This window comes from Diabrotica virgifera, chromosome 4, assembly GCF_917563875.1.
Source record: "Diabrotica virgifera virgifera chromosome 4, PGI_DIABVI_V3a".
Taxonomy (NCBI): Eukaryota; Metazoa; Arthropoda; class Insecta; order Coleoptera; family Chrysomelidae; genus Diabrotica; species Diabrotica virgifera.
The window spans coordinates 250,851,232-250,873,870 of NC_065446.1; the positions used below are offsets into that span (position 1 = coordinate 250,851,232).

The 22,639-nt window shown below is 34.8% G+C and overlaps 1 protein-coding gene across 1 annotated transcript in view; it reads right to left on the reverse strand.

The window, feature by feature from the left end:
* LOC114326190 (uncharacterized) overlaps positions 1-22,302 on the reverse strand; it is a 38,603-nt gene extending 16,301 nt beyond the window's left edge. Inside the window, exons 1-5 of the mRNA XM_028274460.2 lie at positions 22,187-22,302; positions 20,696-20,810; positions 15,875-16,050; positions 9,415-9,638; positions 6,018-6,207 (exon numbers count right to left, since the gene is read on the reverse strand). Coding sequence (XP_028130261.2) covers positions 6,018-6,207; positions 9,415-9,638; positions 15,875-16,050; positions 20,696-20,810; positions 22,187-22,194 — 713 coding nt within the window. The 5' untranslated portion in view covers positions 22,195-22,302. The remainder of the gene's footprint in view (positions 1-6,017; positions 6,208-9,414; positions 9,639-15,874; positions 16,051-20,695; positions 20,811-22,186) is intronic.
* Positions 22,303-22,639: the final 337 nt, after the last annotated feature.

Sequence of the window (22,639 nt, forward strand, 5' to 3'; positions counted from 1 at the left end):
CATATTTGAATCATATGGTCTATCAATGCACATTGATTCTCCTACAAGGATTTCAAAGACTTCATCTACCATAATTGATTATATTGTCTCAGATTTCTCACCACTTGATGTCTGCGCTACAACTGTTAATGCGGGACTATCTGATCATGAAGCGGTTTATACGAAGTTTAACATCTTTAGCAAGTACTCCTCGAAAACTCGACGTTTAGGCAGGATTTTTTCCGGTCGGAACTTTCGTAAATTCCAAAATTTATGCTTAACCTCTGAGTGGCACTTTCCTTCCTTGGACGTCGATCATAATTTCAGTGATTTTTTGAATAAGCTGGTCTGTATCTTCAATACAGCATTTCCTTTAATCACAATTAAGCAAAAACATCGCAAACCCTGGACTACCAAAAGTGTCCGCATATCAGCCAAAAACATGCGTTCACTACTGTATATCAAGAAATTTACTACCAACGTCTCTGTTATTGAATATATCACCAAGTACAGGGCAATCTATTTAAAACTTATAAAATCGGCTAAAAAATTGTATTATCAAAATCGTCTCAGAAGCTCCAAAAGTGTTGCAAAAGAAACTTGGTCCATAATAAACGATCTTCGAAGTAAAACTCACACAGCTCAAACATTTTCCCTTCCAGACCCAGAAAATCTAAATGAATACTTTGTTAATGTGAGTAAAAATATAACATCAACTATTGTGTCACAACAAGATCCCATTTCCTATCTCCCTAATTCAAGAAAGGTTTCGAATTCATTCTTTATAAGACCGATTGGTAAATCTGAACTGATCCAAACAATCAAGAGTATCAAAAGCAAATCTTCCTGTAGTACCGATGGACTATCCACAAATATTTTCTCAAATCTCCCAGACAATGTGTTGGGAGTCCTCATCTCTCTAATAAATGATTCTTTTGAGAAAGGTAAATTTCCAGAGTGCCTAAAGACGGCCATCATTATTCCTCTTCATAAGGGTGGTGAAAAATCTATTGCCTGCAATTATAGACCTATTGCATTACTACCGGTACTCTCCAAAATTATTGAAAGACTCATAAAAGCCCGACTTATGTCCTTTCTCGTTGAGAACAAGATTTTATCACAAAATCAGTTCGGCTTTTTAAATAATAAATGTACCACCGATGCCATGTTTTCTGTACTACATGAGGTTTATTAAGCATTAAACAATAATCTCCACACTTCCACTGTTTTTTGTGATTATGCCAAAGCTTTTGATTGTGTAAATCACGACATTTTGATAAAAAAACTAGATTTCTATGGAATTCGAGGTATTTCTTTGAAATGGTTTCAATATTACTTGGAAAATAGGAAACAACTGGTTAGAGCAAATTATACAGACTCTAGTCTCAGAAATGTTGTATGTGGGGTACCACAAGGTTCAGTATTGGGTCCTTTACTTTTCCTTGTCTTTATTAATGACATCACTAGTTTAAAAATCGATGGAAAAGTTTTTCTTTTTGCTGACGATACCAGTATCACTTGGAGCAACTCAAATATCGCAACTCTTCATGCTACTATAACTTCTGATCTACTCACAATAAAATCCTGGTCAGATTCTAATTTACTCTCTTTTAACGTAGATAAAACAGTCGCATTACCCTATAAAGAAACTCTTCAACCCTTACCTCTTCATAACAGCCAGATCAGTATCGTTGATTCTGTAAAGTTTCTTGGTATTTTTTTAGATAGCAACCTTAAATGGTCCCTTCATATCGATGTGTTAAGCAAGAAACTATCCTCAGCTTGCTTTGCAATAAGATCTGTCTCGAAAGAAATGGATTTAGCCTCTTCCAAAATAACATACTTTTCATTGTTCGAGTCCCATCTTCGATATGGTCTGCCTTTTTGGGGTTTTGGTACAGCTGCCCAATCCGATGTTATTTTTAAATTGCAAAAAAGAGCAATCAGATATCTGTTTGGCCTCAGAAGAACAACACATTGCAGAAGCTACTTTAAAGATCACAGAATTCTAACATTACCTTCTTTATATATTTTAGAAACTGTTTGCTTAATTCGTAAACATCTACATGTCTTTCCAGAAAGACCTAGACATGACTATTCCACCAGAAATTCTACTTTTGACATCTATTTACCGATCCCGTCCAGTGAGTTAGTAAAGAAATCTATATTATATTCTGCAAAAAAACTATACAACCATCTCCCTCTACAACTTAAATCTGCAACATCTTTCCCCAAGTTCCGTAAAATGACAAAAGCCTATTTATCTGAAAGACCATATTATTCAATAGCAGAGTTTCTTAACCAATAACTAAGAAATTACAGTATTCTTATGTATAAGTATAATCTTAATCTATATTTGAGTGTCATATGCAGCAGCATAACTTATTAAATCACTTATTAAATTTCTTAAGGTAGATTACGCAATTTGCAATTTTTTTTAAATTTTGCAATAGATTGTTACTGATTTTTATTTGACTTTATTATGTTTTATTTATATTATTATTGTTATTGTTTGTTTTTATTTATGATTCTTGTAAGCTTTGTCTATAAAATTGTTAAATTTTTCATGACAATAAAGCATATTTCTATTCTATTCTATTCTATATATTTCACAAGATTGAAAATTGTTATTACGAAAATTTGTTTGGACTTAAAAATAATTTTCTAATATGCAACTACATTCTTCTAATTAAAAAAAAATGAAATTTTTTCTCTAAAGATACTTTACTCTTAACAGAAATTCATATTTTTTGACATTTCTCATATACTATTTAAAACTTACTAGTAGTAATATCAGATGTAATAATGCAAAAGTAATATCAGATGATTGCATCTTCGGTTTTAGACCATGCAGAACTTTTTATGAAGAATATGTTTCTTTTTTTCGTAAAATCAATAATAAAAAAAGTTTTCCATATGGTTTCAACTTACAGGGACATACTGTATATATTCGTATATTAGTAATTATTCATTTGTTTTTAATTTTTAATATTATCCAAATATATATTATTCATTTTAATTTTCAAAACATATCTAAATTTTATGATATAATAATAAATCCACTAAGTAAATATTTAATTAGTTTTACGTACATGACTGAAACAGTATTGGGACCGTGCAAGTTCGGAAAAGCGACACCTGGTTTCTTCGCTCTGTACTTTTATTCGCACTTTTAATTATATTGGCCAATCATATGGTCTTGGTTGCTGGATAATTGTCAAGGCCATAGTCCAAAAAAATAATAAGAAGAAAAAATAAGATTCAGGTTATGTTATTAAAACGTAAACAACGTGTCAACGTATGTAGTAAATAAAATTAGTTATTAAAATGCAGTAATGCAAGCAAAATACAATTACATAATTACATTTACCTTTATATAATAATTGCATATCATATCAATATTGTGGATCAATATATAATTTTTCTTCTTCATTGACAGTAGATATGAAATATACGTCAATTTGACAATTTCAATTGACAATGAATTATTTAAGAAAGTTACAATATTTCTCCGCTATTCTCGCACGATCGTTTCTCGTATCGCCTCCAAGTACTTGCACACCGCGAATAGACATTTGCTCAATAATAAAAAATTTCACTTACAAATCCTACACCGATACAGTTAATTTCTGGACCGAAATAGCATAGGATATGTAACTAATATTCTGCATACAAAACCTACTCGAATTCAGTCGCCCCCATGACTGAAATAGTATAGGTTTTGTAAATTCGCGGTCGGGCTACTAGAGAAAACAGCCCAGTCAAAAACAGACGATTCCAGGAGTGTTCTTCGAGTATCGACAAGAACGCGAAACAAATCTCATTTGATTAGTCAAAATAGTCAAAACGATCACATCAATCACTTATTTTGTATTTGCTGTCTTTTTCTATAAATAACAAACGTTTGTTTGTACAAATAAAATGAAAGTAAAGATGATTCAGATTTGATTACAGAACAGGGCCTCGACTATGTGCTTATACATATTTAGGCTTTAACTTAGCCTCATCGGAGCACCTATGTAGAGGAACTGAACTGGAATCAAATCTTTTCATCTCTTCGGTGTAATTATGGTACATAGTTCTGCGTGGTTCTGTTATCAAATCTGAATCATCTTTACTTTTATTTTATTCGTATTCACTTTTGTGAGCATAAAAGGAACTAGTTCACTAAAGATTGTTATCACGGTGAACGGCAAGTCGTAGATGCATTTGTAGATCTCTTGTCTACTAATTCACCACTCTGTTTCCATAGTTCTGTATTTTCCATCTTAAAAAGCGCAGAGGATAACAATTTGAATTTTAGTTCCTGCCTCTTCTGACTAATTATTCATAGATGGAGCTATATAGTTGCATCTTTGGTGATTATTTTAATAATTACTCCGAAGAGATGAACATATTTGATTCCAGTTCAGTGGACAATGGTTTTTCTAAAATCCAAAATTATCCAAACTCGAAAAATCACAGAAATCAATTAATATATCATATACAGGATGTTTGGTAAAGAATGGGCCATAGCTTAACCTTAGATTCCTTAGCTTAAAATAATAACCTAAATACAGGGTGTCAAAGTTAAACTTTTATTTTATTTATTTTTGAATATTTCCTGACAGGCATGGGGCAACAACACGAAATTTGGTAAGTGGTGCAGGTATTGTACAATCTACTAAATTATGTTAAGCAAACGTTTCCGGCTACTACCAGAGGCGTACGACGGGGGAACAAGAATAGTTAACCCTTCCCAAATTCTACGTCACTGGCGGAATTGCTACTTTAGTGCAATTTTTTGATTCTCCAATACTTTCTATGTAAAAAACATACTCTTCACTCGTAACGATAAAGCCATTAGTTTTCGAGATGTTTGAAGCTAAAAACGAAGGAGCATGATACATTAATCAAAATAAGTGTGCCTTTTCATTTTTAACTTCAAATATCTCGAAAACTAATGACTTTATCGTTACAAATGAAGAGTATATTATTTGCATATAAAGTATTCGAGAATCTAAAAATTATGCTAAAATAGCAGTTTCATCAGTGGCGTAGAATTTGGGAAGGGTCAACCATTCACTTTCCCCTGTCGTACGCCTCTGGTAGTAGTCAGAAACGATTATTTAACATAATGTAGTAGGGTGTACAGTGCCTACACTTTCTGCCAAGTATCACACGGATATGTCACATTATTTTAAAGTATTCTTTTTCTTAAATCATTTATTCTTTATTTAAAACTTTAAGAACTATGTGTGCTCGGTACTATAAAACTATTTGACGTATCCTTATGGTATTAGGCAGAAAGTGTAGGTACTGTACACCCTACTAAATTATGTTAAATAATCGTTTGTGGTTAATACCAGAGGCGTACGACAGGGGAAAGTGAATGATTGATCCTTCCCAAATTCTACGCCACTGATGAACCTGCTATTATAGCATAATTTTTAGATTCTCCAATACTTTCTATGCAAGTAATATACTTACTCTTCATTCGTAACGATAAAGTAATTATTTTTTGAGATATTTGAAGTTGAAAATGAAAAGGCACACTTATTCTGATTAATGTATTATGCTGCTTCGTTTTTAGCTTCAAATATCTCGAAAACTAATGGCTTTATCGTTACCAGTGAAGAGTATGTTTTTTACATAGAAAGTATTAAAGAATCAAAAAATTGCACTAAAATAGCAATTCCGCCAGTGTGTAGAATTTGGGAAGGGTCAACCATTCATGTTCCCCCGTCGTACGCCTCTGGTAGTAGCCGGAAACGTTTGTTTAACATAATTTAAATATTCAAAAATAAATAAAATAAAAGTTTAACTTTGACACCCTGTTTGCCCCCAAACACGAATGAATGAGTTAATTTAGCCTATGAATCGAGGCGTCTATGAAGAGGAACTACAAAACAAAGATACTTCGCTCAAAAATTGAAGAGAGATGTAATTGGCTTGTAGGGAAGAAAAGATGGCTTTATATTCTAGGATAGATTCCTATCGCAAATTATGACAAGAGTAAACAGAGTACTTACTATTTTAAATCAAAAATAAGAAATTACCTTGGAACCAAAATTCTTTCTTGAGTTCTGGTCTCTTCGTCGTAAAAATGAACTTTCAGATCATCGCCGTATGTAACAAATTTTGGGAATCTTGGATGATAGGTCAGTCCGAAGGTTTGCCGTTTTTCTCTTATTGTATAGAGACATTGATTGAAATTGTAGCTCCAGCATTTCACGCAACCGTTAGCATCTGAAATGATTGGTAGGTTTTAGATGAGTTTTGAAATTATGATTTTACAGCCAGCTTATAACTAAGCTTGCGTACGTAGACATTGGTTGGATTAAGAAGTTTAGTGTTTATGTTGCTGGTCCCAAGCTCGAATAAAGAACAAGGTCACGACAGTAACATCATCACCATTGGCTTTACAACCCATGATGGGTCTTGGCCTGTTCGATAATCAGTTTCCGTTGCTTCCAACCATTCGCCTTGGTTTTCTAATTTTGCACTCTTAACACTCTAAGTGGTCTTCCACCTGGTCCTTAAATCTTGTTCTGGGTCTGTTTCTTCTCCGCACTCCATCCGGTATTTGGTTATAAATGTGTTACAACGGTTCCTCGTTTATTCTCTCTGCGGTTTAGCCACCGTAGCTTGTTTATTTTAATGGACCTACCAAAACTATACTAAATTTACAATCAAGATGTAGTAGAAATAAACAAACCAAGACACGTTAAATGTTACTAGGAGCACTCCCAAATTATAATTCACAATGTATATAGATACATTGTAAATCCCAAATAATGATTTTCAAAGTTTAAACATTGCAAATTATGATTCGGGAGTGCTCCTAGTAGTATTTAACGTGTCTTGGTTTGTTTATTTCTACTGCATCTTGATTGTAAATTTAGTACCTATAGGTACAAATATGTTGTCAAAAAATGTGATGTCAAAAACATATTTTTTAACCACAGAGACCAACACAAATATACATTAAATAACACCCGTGGACACAGATCTATGATAGATTATGCTGTAACCAACAGAGATATACATCCATCAAGAATAATCAACGTAAGATGCTTCAACTCAGCAGATGTAGGGAGCGACCATAGCTTAGTATTATGTAAGATAGGAATCATTATGAAATATCTCACACCCAAGAGGGCAGCACCAACACAAATAAAAATCAAAGTCGAAGGACTACATACGGAATCCACGGAATACTTATACAGGAAAATAATATCAAAGAAGATTTCTGAGAATGGAATATTAGAAAGCGATAACATCGATGAAAGCTGGCAAAAACTCAAAGATAACATAATCAACGCTGCAGCCCCGTGGTTTAGAGAGGAAGTTAAGATAAACTGTGAAAAAAAGAAGAAAGCCTTTTTACAATACAGAACGAAACAAACACAACAAGCATACAACCACTACCAACGAATCAGAAACGAAACGAATACTTTAGTGAGGCAAATAAAAGAGAGCACTGGCAGAGTTTCTCAAAACAGATGGAACACGACTTCTACGGAACACAAAAAGAAGTATGGAGAATGATCAGAGGGCAAAGAAAGAAGATGAACTAATTAATAAAAGCGAAACACATGTAACAGGGGCAGACTACTTCCGATCTCTATTTGCTAAAGGCGACGATAATGAACCACCAACACCTGAAGTTACAACAAACGAAGAAATAAACATCGAAGAGGAAGAGGTAAAGAAAGCATTAAGAAAATTAAAAAATAGAAAATCTCCAGGAGAGGACAGATTATCGAACGACCTCCTAAAGTACGGAGGACAAGATCTAACTAAACAACTATTAATACTAATACAAAAAATAATAGAACAAGACGGAATACCACAAGAATGGAGATCAAGCATCCTAATAGGTACTTCTCTTCAAAAAAGTAGACAAATCGGACCCGGAGAATTACAGAGGAATTAACTTATTAAACACAACATTAAAATTAACAACCAAAGTGATAAACAAATTGAATGAAATTATGAAGGTCATGCACTGACGCTATATTTATAATGAGGCAAGTTCAAGGGAAATCGTTGGAATACAACAAACCGGCATATTTATGTTTCGTGGACCTTAAGAAAGCATTTGACAGGGTCACATTAAACGACGTTATACATTTGTTATGCTCGAGAGTTGTACCTCTAGGAATAATTAAAACGATCGCAAACATCTACCAGAACAACACAATAAAAGTAAAAGTGGATGATGAATTAACTGACCCAATTGAAGCCGGCAATGGGATAAGACAGGGGGAATCCTTGAGTCCTTTATTGTTTAACCTGATCATGGAAGAAATAATAAAAAAAGTAAGAACTAAAAAAGGATACCAAATGGGAGAAAAACAACTTAAAATAATCTGCTATGCTGGCGATGCAATACTAATCTCTCAAAGTGAAGATGATTTACAACGTATGCTGCACCAATTCAATATAATCGCCAGAAAATTTAACATGTTAATTTCCTCACAAAAGACAAAATGCATGGTTATAACAGCAGATCCAATAAGATGTAAATTGGAGCTGGAAGGTCAGATAATAGAACAAGTGATGGATTTTAAATACCTAGGCATCACACTATCTAGCTACGGAAGGCTCGAAACAGAAGTGGAAGATCAAGTGAATAGAGCAAACAGAGCCGCAGGTTGCCTGAATGACACAATATGGAGAAATAAAAATATCGGATAACAAATGAAAGGCAGAATTTACAAAACTGTCGTTAGACCAATCATGACATACGCGGCAGAGAGACGATCCGACACAGAGAGGACAAAAAGATTGCTCGAAACAGCGGAGATGAAAACCCTTCGAAAAATCAATGGGAAGACTCTATGGGACAGAGCTAGAAGTACAGATATACGACGGAGATGCAAGGTGTATAACATTAATAACTATGTAAGAAACAAAAGAATAGAATGGAATGACCACATAAGCCGAATGAAAACAAATAGGATAGTCAGGACAGCGAGAGACGGTTCCCCAATAGGAAGATGATCAGTGGGAAGACCACGAAAACGATGGAACGACAACTTACTAGAGGCACATTGAAAAAACAGACAGATTCATGTCTATACAAAAAGAAGAAGAAGAGAAGAAGAAAGTACAAATATGTCTGAGAATTTTACGTTCAACACAGCCTAATCCTTTTTCATCGCTTTGTGTCATCATCCACCTTTCTGACGCTTAAGTGAGGACGGAATTGATAAGAGTTCTGAGGCCTATAACGTACCTGGGCTAAAAAAGAAAGCATACTTGGAGGAATTTCTCTTTCCTCTAGTAGTTTTTCAATTCCCTCTCTCCAGCTTCTTCTCGCCCTTCCTCTTTTCGTTCTCCTTTGTGGTATGAACACACAAGGAATTTGTTACAACATAGACAAAATCCTTGCTGCAGTCAAAACGAAAAAATCTCCGATCACAAAAATATACATGAAATAGTACTTACATGTTCCTGTGTAACAATTGGTGATCGGATAGACTTTTGAAACCGGTCTGTGCTTGATGCAAGTACAAGGGGCTCTAACGTTCTTCACATCGTCGTCTTCCAGAGTAAACGCGTGTTTTCCAGTAAGAGTTTGATATACCCTGATGACACCATCTGTATAACCAACGGCTATATAATCAAACTCCTCGTTATATTTGCAACATAACGCTTCTCTCGGGCCATCACTAAAAAAGGATTTTGATAATATTCAAAGATGATTCAAAGAGTTCAGGAGGCTACTTCCCTAAGAAAATAAGTACACAGTGATGTGGTGCATCTAATATTAAAATCGGGAAATACGGATCCATCAGAAGTACATCTTAAGAATATATAATGTTCGTGGTGCGACAAGTAGGTACATAGCTTCTCTGTATTTTGGCTCTACTGTCGCAAGAGAAATATGCTATCATGTAATATACATTCTTCTAGATGACCTATGTCAAAATCTCAGCCGAATCGGAGTAGTAGTTTTGTTTGGAACGCGTGTGGAAGTGGGCGTGTCTAGGGATTTTATTAAAATGAAAAAAGAGCAAAGTCGGTCGATGATTCGTTTCTTGCTTTTGGAAGAGAAATCGAACTGCGAACTCAAAGAACCCTTGAATTCGGTGAACGGTGACTCTTCTCCAGGGCCGGCGATAACGGGCCTACAAGGGATGCACTGCAGGCGGGCGCCCCTGTTTGGGGGGGGGCAAAATGAGCTTTTTTTCTGCTGGTGCTATACAAAATAGTAATTTAAAAGAAACCGAAGGGCGCCTATGCTTGTTTTGCAGGCGGGCGCCTTATACCCTAGCGCCGGTACTGCACTTCTCCTTCGATAATAACCATCAAAAATTGATTCAAGGAGTTTCATCGTGGACGTACGTCGATTTTTGATAAGTCGCACCTAGATTAGGGTGACCAAATCATAAACCTGATAAAATGGCACACATCCAAGAAACAGTAGCGCACCTAGAATTTTTCTCTGGGGGGTGGTTGGCTTGGTCATCGAAATTTTTTTGTATTGTTTGTGAAAGACAAGTTACATTTTCCTACTGTTCTTTATATATCTTTCAAATGCCCTGGGAAAAGGGGGTTTAAACCGCAAATCTCTCCTAAATGCGCCTCTGCCAAGGAAGGTTTGAGGCGATACCCAAGGTGGGGCGATTGAAATATGGCCTTTTAGCTAATTTGGGACCTATAAATCGTTTTTAATTTACCTTTGAATATATAATTTACGTACGATCAATACTGCGAAACAGACAGATCTCAAAAACTCCGCCAGAATGACATGGATCAACAACCTGTCAGAACAAAACAGGAAAGAATACAAAATAGCGAGAAACAAAGCCAACTCAACAAATAAAAAGAAGGTTAATGACTGATTTCGGTGGAGGATATTGAAAAAGACAAAAAGCCATAAAATAAAACAATTTAAAAAAAAGTCAGACCACAAAAAATACCCCCAGCATTAAAACAAGAGGACTAAAAAACCAAAAGGGAGAAACCGCATTTGAAGACAAATAGATCAGCGAAATATGTATAACGAAAAAATGCTATTCACTATGAAGAAAACACACTGCGATGAAGAAGTAAGGCCGTACAAGATAACGACGAAGTAGAAATTTTCACAGAAGAAGAAGTACAAAAACAAATATTAAAAACCTAGGAAACGGAAAAGCAGCAGGAGAAGATGAAATAGCAGTAGAATTAATAAAATACGAACGAAGAGAATTACATAAAGAAATAAACCAGCTAATACAACAAATATGGACAAAACAGACTAACAGACAATTGGAACTCAGGTATTATAGTACCTATATATAAAAAAGGAGATCAGGAGAAGTGAATGCATATTACGAGAATAACAGAACGGGTTCAGACCAGGGAGGTAGATTGCATACATACTGTGGAGCAAATAATTTAAAAATCGAGAGAGCACAACAGCGAAATGCACTTACCTAACATGTATTCGTAGATTTTAAAAGTGCTTTTGATCCAATCAATCGGACGAAAATCATGGAGGAGCTAGAAAATGTTGGAATCCCAGAGAAATGCTAATAGTGAACCTAAAGAACACCAGAGCAAGGATCAGTTTCAGCGGAACAATTTCTAAGGAGATCAATGTAAACAAAGGCATGAAACAAGATGATTATATTTTCCCGACACTATTTAATCTGATAGTAATCATAAGGAGGACAAACTTTGCAAACAAAAACATTATTACGGATCAACTTCAACTAAAAAATGACACTTATAAGAGCAGTTGGAAAATTAGATAAGGAAGCGAAGAGAATAGGACTAGAGATAAACCAGCATAAAACAAAATACATGACGACAGGGAAGAATAATACAACAACTCAGAAATATCTTATAACACAGAACCATAAATTTGAAACTGTATCCACCTCTAAAAACCGGAAAAGAAAGAACAGAGGAAAGAATTATGAAAGGCAGAAAACATATGGAATTAATAGAAATCTGCTGAGAAGCAAAACTCTTAAGAGTATAATAAGAAGAAGAAACTCTAAACAGTATAATATGAAGTCTATATAAGACCTTAATAAGACCTATTAATATAGGATGGAAATAATGATGATGAACAAAAAAAGAAGAAGATAGCTTTCTGAAATTTGAAAGAAAAATAATGAGAACAATACTGGGCCAGAATGTAACAAGAGAGGGGGAAATAACAATGAAAACAAATTCCGAAATTGAAGAAAAATTAAAGAGAGAAAATATAGTCAGATACATAAAATCAACCCAACGCAAATACGGGACATTTAGGCGTCCCGAGAGACTCTTTCGAGACCCCGGGACAAATCGTTAAAAAACGGGACAATCCCGTTTTTACAGGTCGTTTGGTCACCCTAACCTAGATGCCCCCACCACTGAGGTTAACGTGAGAAAAATCCACGATCTCGTATGCTAACCTAGCAGACCGCTGAGTAAAGGTGCACGAGGTAGCTGAGACCGCAGACATCTCAAAAGATCGCGTGGATCATATTGGGCATGAAATTTGGTGTATGAGAAAGATGGCGGCGCGATGGTTGACGCGTTTGTTCACTGAGGAAAACAAGCGTAACCATGAAACCACCTGAGACCAGCATCCTAGGCTGTTTAAGCGTAATATGAAGGAGTTTTAACGTTGTTTCATAACGGGCGACTAAACATGGATCCACTGGTATATACCAGAGAGCAAGGAACAGTCGATACAGTGGACATCACCCCGCGAACGTTCTCTGAAGAAGGGAAGACTGGCGAAAAAAGGTAATAGCCAACGTTTTCTGGGATTCACAAGGTATAATCTATATCAACTTCTTAGAAAAGGGCAAAACGGTCACAGTACTTTTCTATGCCGTCTTATTGGGTCGATTAGATGACTAATTGCAGAGAAAACAGCCTCAATTGGGGAAAGAAAAAGTGCTCTTTTTTACCACACCGGCTCACACCTCCGCCGTCGTAATGGCCGGAATTGGACTAGGAACTGCTGTGTCCTCCACCGTATTCTCCAGATTTGGTCCTGTACGACTTCTTTTTGTTTCCAAACTTGAAAAAGTCACTCCCCGGTTAGAAATTGAAGTCGAATGAGGAGATCATCGCTACGGAGACGTTTACTTTCATAACTCGAGAAAACGTATTTTTAAGACGGGTTAAACAAGTTGGAACAGCTCTGGGTCAAGTGTACCTACCGATAAGAAAGGAGAATACGTTCATAATAAGAGAAATATATCACCACTTTTCCAAAATTTTCGTTTTTCTTTTGTATGCTAAGTACTTATTGAACTGTCTTATTAGCCGAAGCAACGAAGCACTAAAAAGTCCAAAACTTAAAAATTTTGTGCAGTAAGATGAATCGTCATGCAACTTTTGCATTAGATTCAGGAGAGTGTCAAGAAAGTTTGTGAACTAAATTGATCTCCGGCAGACGAAAATTTCCATAAGAAAAATGCATTCAAAGTGCATCTCGAAGAGGTGGAAAATGAAAAATGAAAAATTTTTAACTCAGAAAATACTGACGGAAATGAGTTAAATTTTTACACTTAGGGGTTTTAGAGGCCGCTGAATACGAATTTCATCTCGGTGATGGACTCTAAGGTACCTGGCGCCCAGTGAGGAACTATATACGTTGCCTGGAGTTTTATGTTATAATCATTCAAATTCAGTCAATAATCATTACTCGGGGGGTTTTGCTGGTCGCTGAGCGCGAATTTAATGACGGCGATGGTCTCCCAGGTACATGGTTGAATGAAAATGAAAAATTTATATTCAGTGACCTCCAAAACCCCCTAGTAATGGTTATTGACTGATTTGGAATGATTATAACATAAAACTCCATGCGACGAGTTCCACACTGGGCACCAGGTACCTTGGAGTACATTGTCGAGATGAAATTCGTGTTCAACGACCTCCAAAACCCACGAGTATAAAAATTTCCTGAGTTATAAATTTTTCATTTTCCATCACTTCGAATCAACTATTTTCAATGGAAAATAAGCAACAATTTTACCAAAAAAATGATTTTATTAACTTATTATTATTAGGTATTATTTTGTATTTTGACAACGATACCCTACTTGGGTGTCGAAACGTTAATAAAATCTTTTTTTTGGTAAAATTGTGGCTTATTTCCCATTGAAAAGAGTTGATTATAAAAATGCCACAAGGAAATAGCTTCAGAACAACCATCTCTTAGAAATGCACTTTAAATACATTTTTCTTTTGTAATTTTTCATCTGGCCGAGATCAATTTAGTTCACAAACTTTCCTAACTAGTCCAGAAAGCCACTGCGCATTCGCTAGGAAAAATATTCCGATTCGGATTTTTTGCACAATCTTACTCAAAAAGGACCCCTTTTAACAAATTTGCATGTTGCCAGGACCAAAACTAGGTCAAAAATTTTTCAAACGTTTTTTTTTGTTTTTCCTTAAAATGATTTTTTTTGCATGGAACAAAGTTTTTTTAGGTTTTTTGGATCATTCCAAACAGAAAAGGTCTTTAGTGACTTTTCTCTAAAGTTGATAGTTTTTGACATATAAGCAATTAAAAATTGAAAAATTGCGAAATCGGTCATTTTTAACCTTCAAAAACTATGTGAAAAACTGAAAATTTAAATGTTGACAAGGTAGGTAGATATTCTTTGAACATCGATTGATGAAATACCGAAGAGTTTTTTGCAATACAATATTCAAAATTCCTTTGTTTTTTAATTGCTAATCAAGCGTGCGCGACACTATTTTCCACCGTTGCATGTGTATACAGTATGGTGCAAATGAAAGGAATAAATTCGTTATTTCGTTCGATTTTTATTTTTTAAGTTATGATATTGTGGCATATATGGTATACTCCGAAAAGGGTCGATTTTTATTTTTAAGTTTTGATATTGTGGCATATATGGTATACTAGTGACGTCATCCATCTGGGCGTGATGACGTAATCGATGATTTCTTTAAATGAGAATAGGGGTCGTGTGCTAGCTCATTTGAAAGGATCTTCAATTCTCTATTCCGTAATATAAACATTTACATAATTATTTATACAGGGTGTCCAAAATTTTTTTATTAAATTTAATTATTTGACAAAAAAGAAGTAGAAGGACACCCTGTATAAATAATTATGTAAATGTTTACATTACTGAATAGAGAATTGAAGACCTTTCAAATAAGCTAGCACACGACCCCTATTCTCATTTAAAAAAAAATCATCGATTACGTCATCACGCCCAGATGGATGACGTCACTAGTATAACATATATGCCACAATATCATAACTTAAAAATAAAAATCGACCTGTTTTGTGTTTTTCTTCTTAAAATCTCCGGTTTACGAAATAACGAATTTATTCCTTTCATTTGCACCATACTGTCGGTATAAAATAGTGTCGCGCACGCTTGATAAGCAATTAAAAATCAAAGGAGTTTTGAATATTGAATTGCAAAAAACTCTTCGGGATTTCATCAATCGATGTTTAAAGAATATCTACCTACCTTGGCAACATTCAAATTTTCAGTTTTTTATATAGTTTTTGAGGGTTAAAAATGGCCGATTTCGCAATTTTTCGCAAAAACTATCAACTTTAGAGAAATGTCACTAAAGACCTTTTCTGTTTGGAATGATCCAAAAAACCTAAAAAAACTTTGTTCCATGCAAAAGAAATAATTTTAGGAAAAAAACAAAAAAAAAAGTTTAAAAAATGTTTGACCCACTTTTGGTCCTGGCAACATGAAAATTTGTTAAAAGGGGTCCTGTTTGAGTAAGATTGTGCAAAAAATCCGAATCGGAATATTTTTCCTAGCGGATGCGCAGTGGCTTTCTGGACTAAACACTCTCCTGAATCGAATTCAATAAGTTGCATGACGATTCATCTTACTGCACAAAATTCCTAGGTGTAATGCTTCGTTTCCTCACCTATATTATAAAGAAGGTGGTTCACAGTCAAACTTACATTTGAGATACGACAGTCATCCTTCCGTCAACATTTCTGAAATCTATTAGTTTCTTTGACTTTCTAGTGCCCTTATCTTGACTATCTCCAGGGATTTCTTCGAGTTCTTCTGTGCTAAAATTACCCGTACTATCAATGCCAAGCACTTTTCTTTCTTCTTTTTCTTTTTCTTTTAACTAAAAGGATATATTTAATTTCGAAACATTGGTAAAAAAAGGTACTGGTTCAGGTACTCTCCCTTCCTCACAATAAATGGTTTATTCTTTAATTAGTTTTAGAAATTGAAGCAATAAGAAGAATGTAGGTACGCTAGAGAGAAATGGGTAATATAAAACAAAGACCGCATAAAGAAACATAGGTAAAAGAAAGGCAATGAAATAATAAAAACAACCATTGCAACAAAAGGTCTCAAACAGGGATTCGGTCCATCACCAACACTTTTTAACATATACTTACATAAGTAGATCAGGCTTTGAATACATGGTATAAAAAATGTGGACTATCTGACGAAGTCTGCATATTTATATTCTTAACTAGTTTTGATGGGAAATAAGCAACAATTTTACTAAAAAATGATTTTATTAACGTTTCGACGCCCAAATCGGGTGTCGTTGTTCCGCTAGGGATTCCATTTACTATGTTTGCACATTTACTATGTTTTTCTTTTCGCACATTTACTATTGAATCACTAACGCGAGAATTTTACTGTCACCATTGCATGTGGTTGTCTTTTTAAAGACGGATATTCTTGAGTTGGGGTTGATTTCATGTAATCGAATGAACTATCTTTCAGTAAAGTCGTCCCAGGAATGCTAATCATAAATATTGGCAATATCATTTTATAGTCTTCTACTTTAAAATTGCCGATATAAATGAGTCAGATTAAATAAATTATTAGAAGAATTTTTTTATTAAGCAACAACATTTTTGTTTAATTCATTAATATTTTTTGTATTTTGACAACCACACCCGATTTGGGCGTCGAAACGTTAATAAAATCATTTTTTTAGTAAAATTGTGGCTTATTTCCCATCAAAACTAGTTAATTGCAAAAATGCCACAAGAAAATAGCTTCAGAACAACATTTATAAGTATTCTTATTTTATATTATAAATGGTACGGAAATTAAAGGAAGATATGGAGATTTAAGATAAATATGTGTAAGACAGAAGTAAGAAATAATAGACTTGGATCCCGCGTACCAAAAAAAGTTGATTAATGGCAAGCTGAAAATTTGTTAATAGCTTAACGGTGTCTAGTCGGACAAATTTTGATGTATGGGAACACTGGAACATAGGAAATTTTAATTGTGGAACAGGTTAAAAATTTGGAACGTCAGACTACGAAAACGTTCCATGTATTTTGTTGGACAGAACTTCCAATTGATTTTTTATTAGGTTTGTTCTAGCAAACAGTCAAACTAGTCAGAAACCGTCAGCAAACAGTTGGTCAGTGAGAGAACATAATACAGTCACCCTCTACTCGCGTTGGTCCACTATTCGCTGATGGTTTCAAACCGTTTGAAACTGATGCTAGAATAAACCTACCATTTCATTATAGACCTGGATGCCGCATACCAAAAAAAAGTTGATTAATAGTATGATACAATTGATCCAAAAGATGGCATAACCCAGACATCCAAAGTGAAAGTTATCCTCCAACACAAAATTGTTCTATATGGTCCACATTTCCACATAATGTTCAGAAAAAAGTCACACCATTTTGAGCGTCGGGTTTGGGGGGAGAGGGGGAGAAATCGGTAAATTCGTAGTTTTTAAGGTTTTTCGAACATGGACAAGATTAGAAAAACTCAAAGAGCCATGGAACGACAGATGCTTGGTATCTCACTCATAGATCGGCAAACAAACGAAGCAACCCGAAACAAAACAAAAGTAAGGGATGCCGTGGAACAAGCGGCTAAATTAAAATGGAAATGGGCTGGACACAACGAACGTCTCGAAAATGGTAGATGGAGCAAGGAAGTTAGAAACTGGCGACCGTACGAAGCGAAGAGACCAAGAGGAAGACCTCAAATGCGCTGGAGCGATGACATCAGAAGAGTTGCAGGACCAATGTGGAAACGCCTCACACACAACAGAGATGAATGGCGAGAAATGGGAGAGGCCTTTATTCGACATTTCGAATAGAAAAAAGGCTATAAAAAAAAGGTTTTCGTCAATATTTCTAAAACTATGCGGTTTAGCTTGAACAACTTTCTATACAAAAATATTCTACATTAAATTTTAAATAAAAAAGGCCCTTTGCATAATGGTTCTAAAATGAAGGGTTCCAAAGTTACGGAGGTAGTATAATATAATTGGTCCAAAAAAAGGCCTAACCCAGACATCCAAAGTAAAAGTTTTCCTCCAACACCAAATTGTTCTCTATGGTCCACATATTGTTCAGTAAAAAGTTATACCATTTTGAGCGACCGGTTTGGGGGGGGAGATGGGGGAGAAGTCGGTAAGGGAGCGTTCAAGTATTACGTAACGCAAGTTGGGGGGGTCAAAAATTGCGTTACGCAATAGTTAAACGCCCATTACAGTGCGTTACGTAGGGGGGAGGGGGTCAAAAATCTTCAAAAATCGCGTTACGTAATACTTGAACGCTCCCTAAATTAGTAGTTTTTCTTTTACGTTTTTCGTCAATATTTCTAAAACTACACTTTAGCGTAAACAATGTTCTGTACAAAAATGTTCTACATAAAATTTAAAACAAAAACGGTCCTATACATAATTGATATAAAATCAACAGTTCCAGAGTTACGGAGGGTGAAAAGTGGTGGTTTTCAATACGTTTTATATTTTTTGGGCAATTGATGATGATTTTGGGTGGTGAGGTTGACGTTTCTTCAAGGGCTTATCACTAACATACCATCGGCCACTGAAATAGCAAATTTTATTTACGAAACACAATCCTGTTGGTGAAAATTTCTTTCATCAGCAATATGTAATATTATAAATTGCCCAAAAAATATAAAAAGTATCGAAAACCTCCACTTTTCACCCTACCTAACTCTGGAACCATTGATTTTATAACAACTATGAATAAAACCTTTTTTGTTTTAAATTTTATGTAGAACATTATTGTATAGAACATTGTTTACGCTAAAGCATAGTTTTAGAAATATTGACGAAAAACCTAAAAAAAGCTACTAATTTACCGACTTCTTCTTCATCTCCCCCCCTCCAAACCGGACGTTCAAAATGGTGTAACTTTTTACTGAACAATATGTGGACCATATAGAACAATTTGGTGTTGGAGGAAAACTTTTACTTTGGATGTTTAGGTTAGGCCTTTTTTGGACCAATTAGAGGTACATAAGTACTATACTACCTCCGTAACTTTGTAACCGTTCATTTTAGAAGGATTATGCATAGGGCATTTTTTATTTAAAATTTAATGTAGAACATATTTGTATGGAATGTTGTTCATGCTACACCGCATAGTTTTAGAAATATTGACGAAAAACTTAAAAAACTACGAATTTACTGATTTCTCCCCTCTCCCCCCCCCCCCAAACCCGACGGTCAAAATGGTGTGACTATTTTCTGAACCTTCACTTTGGATGTGTCTGGGTTTGGGTCTAGTTATACCATACTACATAATATAGTATACATAATAGCAAGCTGAAAATTTGTTAATAGCTTAACGGTGTCTAGTCGGACAAACTTTGACGTATGGGAACACTGGAACAAGGTAAGTTTTAATTGTGGAACAGGTTAAAAATTTGGAACGTCAGACTACGAAAAGGTTCCATGTATTTTGTCGGACAGAACTTCCAATTGATTTGTTGGCATTTCATTAAACTCTCATTGCAAAAAATCAGACTGGTGTTTATCACCAACTGGGCATTTTATTGGGTGGAACACGAAGAACATGTCAAATGACATGTTGGTTAGTAATAGCATTCTGATTTTTGCATGAGAGTTTAATGAAAGGGTAACAAATCAATTGGATGTTATGTCCTACAAAATACATGGGACGTTTTCGTAATCTGACGTTCCAAATTTTTAAACTGTTCCACTATTATTAAAACTTCCCCTGTTCCAGTGTTTTCGTACATCAAAGTCTGGCCGACTAGACACCGTTAAGCTATTAACAAATTTTCAGCTTGCTATTAATAAACTTTTTTTGGTACGCGGGACCCAGGTCTGTAAGTACTTATTTATGTATTGAATCCGAGGTTAGAGATTTGAACCTAAGTTTAGAAGACACTATTAAGAGTTTTAAGACTTTTAAGTATTTAGGATCAATGCTGAGCCGAGATGGTACTTGTATAAAAAATACATAAAGACGAAAATAGCACCGTAAAAACAAGCCACGAGAAAAACGACGCAAAGAAAACAAAAAATAAGGATCTCAGAGCATAGTGCTGAATATTACCCTATATGGAGCGGAAGTATGGACAATGACAACAACAATACGAAATAAAATAAGATCAGTTGAATTTATTTTTATGAGAAGATGTCTACAAATCACTAGAGAGCATGTAATAAGAACAGAGGAAATATGGAAGAGAATGGAAATACAATGCTCTAATGTTCAATTATATAAAAGTTGGAGAATGGAGCCCTGCAGTGGTACGGGCGTATACAAAGAATGCCATAGCACAGGTAGCCGAAAAGAATATTGGACTGGGACCCGCCGAGAAGAAGACCCAGAGAAAGACTTGCTATGAGATGGAGAACACACATAGGAAATGCTGTGACATATAGGGACCTCAGAGAATGTAACTGGGAGAATATGAAGGACGAAAACGGCCAGCTCATAATGGAAAAAGAAGAAGAAGAAGATTATTTATAATAAGTAAACTCATACCCTAGCAGTAGCAGAAGGACTTTCGGTTGCAGTACTTGGCAAAATAGGTTTGCGAAGATTATTCCTTGGATGAGTAGTAACAAATTCGTATGGAAGCTTCTTATTCACTGCTTGGCTAAAACAATTAACATAATTTTTTAATGCTTTAATGCCTGGTTGCACAACAGATCTTAAGCTTAAGACGTGCCTTAAGCTCAGTTTATGAAACATACGAGTTGCACCATTGAGTCATAGATCAATTTTCAGCTTGAACCGATGTTAGTCTCAACTCCGCGATGTTCTCAGCTTAAGTTGCCGTCTGAGTTTAAGATATAGTCCTAGACAGTCATAATATACAGGGTGTCCAGAAACACTACCGACAAACGAAGACAGGAGATTCCTCAGATAAATTTAAGACATTTTAACCAATTCTTCTAGTCCGAAAATGCTTCCTAAGGGAGCTAGAGCTCTTTGAAGATGGCGTCTTGTAATTAGTATTTCTTAAATAACTCCAAAACGCCTTTATTTAGAAAAATGAAAATTGGTACATTTATCTTCTAGAGATAAATCGATAACATTTATTGTGAATTTCTAGTACTGGCCATAGGCGTCCGTTTTGGGTAGGGCAACGGTTATTTTATCGCATAACTTTTATGTCTTTAACTTTTAAGCATTTTTGACACTGGATTATTAAATTATGAGGTATGCTAGTACTAAAAGATACTCTTGCTTTAAGTCGGTAGAACACACCGTTTTCTAGAAAAATCGATTTGAAAATTTTTTGTTTTTTGAATTTCCAAAAGAAATTAAAAAAAAAACCAATAAAAAAACGAAAACTAGTACGTTTATTTATATTCCAGAGACGAATCGATTTCATTAGTTGCAAATTTCTAGTACCGGTCATATCCGTCAGTTTTGGGTAGGTGAAGGGTTATTTTATCGCATAACTTTTTTGTCTTTAATTTTTAAGAATTTTTGACTTTAGATTATTAAATTGTGAGATATTTTTCTTTTGAATTTTTGACTTTAGATTATTAAATTGTTAGTATATCTCACAATATAATAATCCAGTATCAAAAATGCTTAAAAGTTAAAGACAAAAAAGTTATGCGATAAAATAACCGTTGCCCTACCCAAAACGGACGCCTATGACCGGTACTAGAAATTCACAATGTATGAAATCGATTTATCTCTGGAAGATAAATATGTGTACCCATTTTTGTTTTTCTAAATAGAAGCGTTCTGGAGGTATTTAAGAAAAATTAATTACAAGACGTCATCTTCAAAGAGCTCTAGCTCCCTTAGGAAGCATTTTCGGACTAGGTGAATTGGGTTAAAATGTCTTAAAATTATATGAGGAATCTTCTGTCTTCGTTAGTCGTTAGAGTTTCTGGACACCCTGTATAAGCTGAGCTGGGTTAGGCTAGAACTTAAGATCTGTTGGTGCAACCAGACATAAGAGCTGTCGTTATTTAAAGAGGGTACAAATACGCATTTCATTACAAAACTTACTTTTTCATTTTGAATGTTAATATTAAAGGTTTTCCAAAATATTAATTAGGATTATGATCACGATAATTTATATAAAAATGACAATATTCTACTTAATATGCCATATTAGTTGTGACATTACTTCTTCTTTTTTTATTAAATTTTTGATTATAAACAAACAAAATAGTCCATTGAAAAGTTCTTTTAGAGGACGCAATTGTAGCCTTACTTTATTCAATACCTAATGTCTTAAAATATTCTACTTAAGAGGATCGGTACGTTTTTTAGGCTGCAGTGCTATTCAAATGGGGATTCATTTTTTTCGAATCCTGAGAAAACTAATAAGTATTTTTAAAAAATTTAAACGCAGACTGAAAGATTACGTTATTAGCGAGGGCCTAAAGTCCCTGAGAACTTCTATATTGTTTATTTTAATAAGTTACAGGGGTGAAAAACTAAGAGAAAATTTAGTGT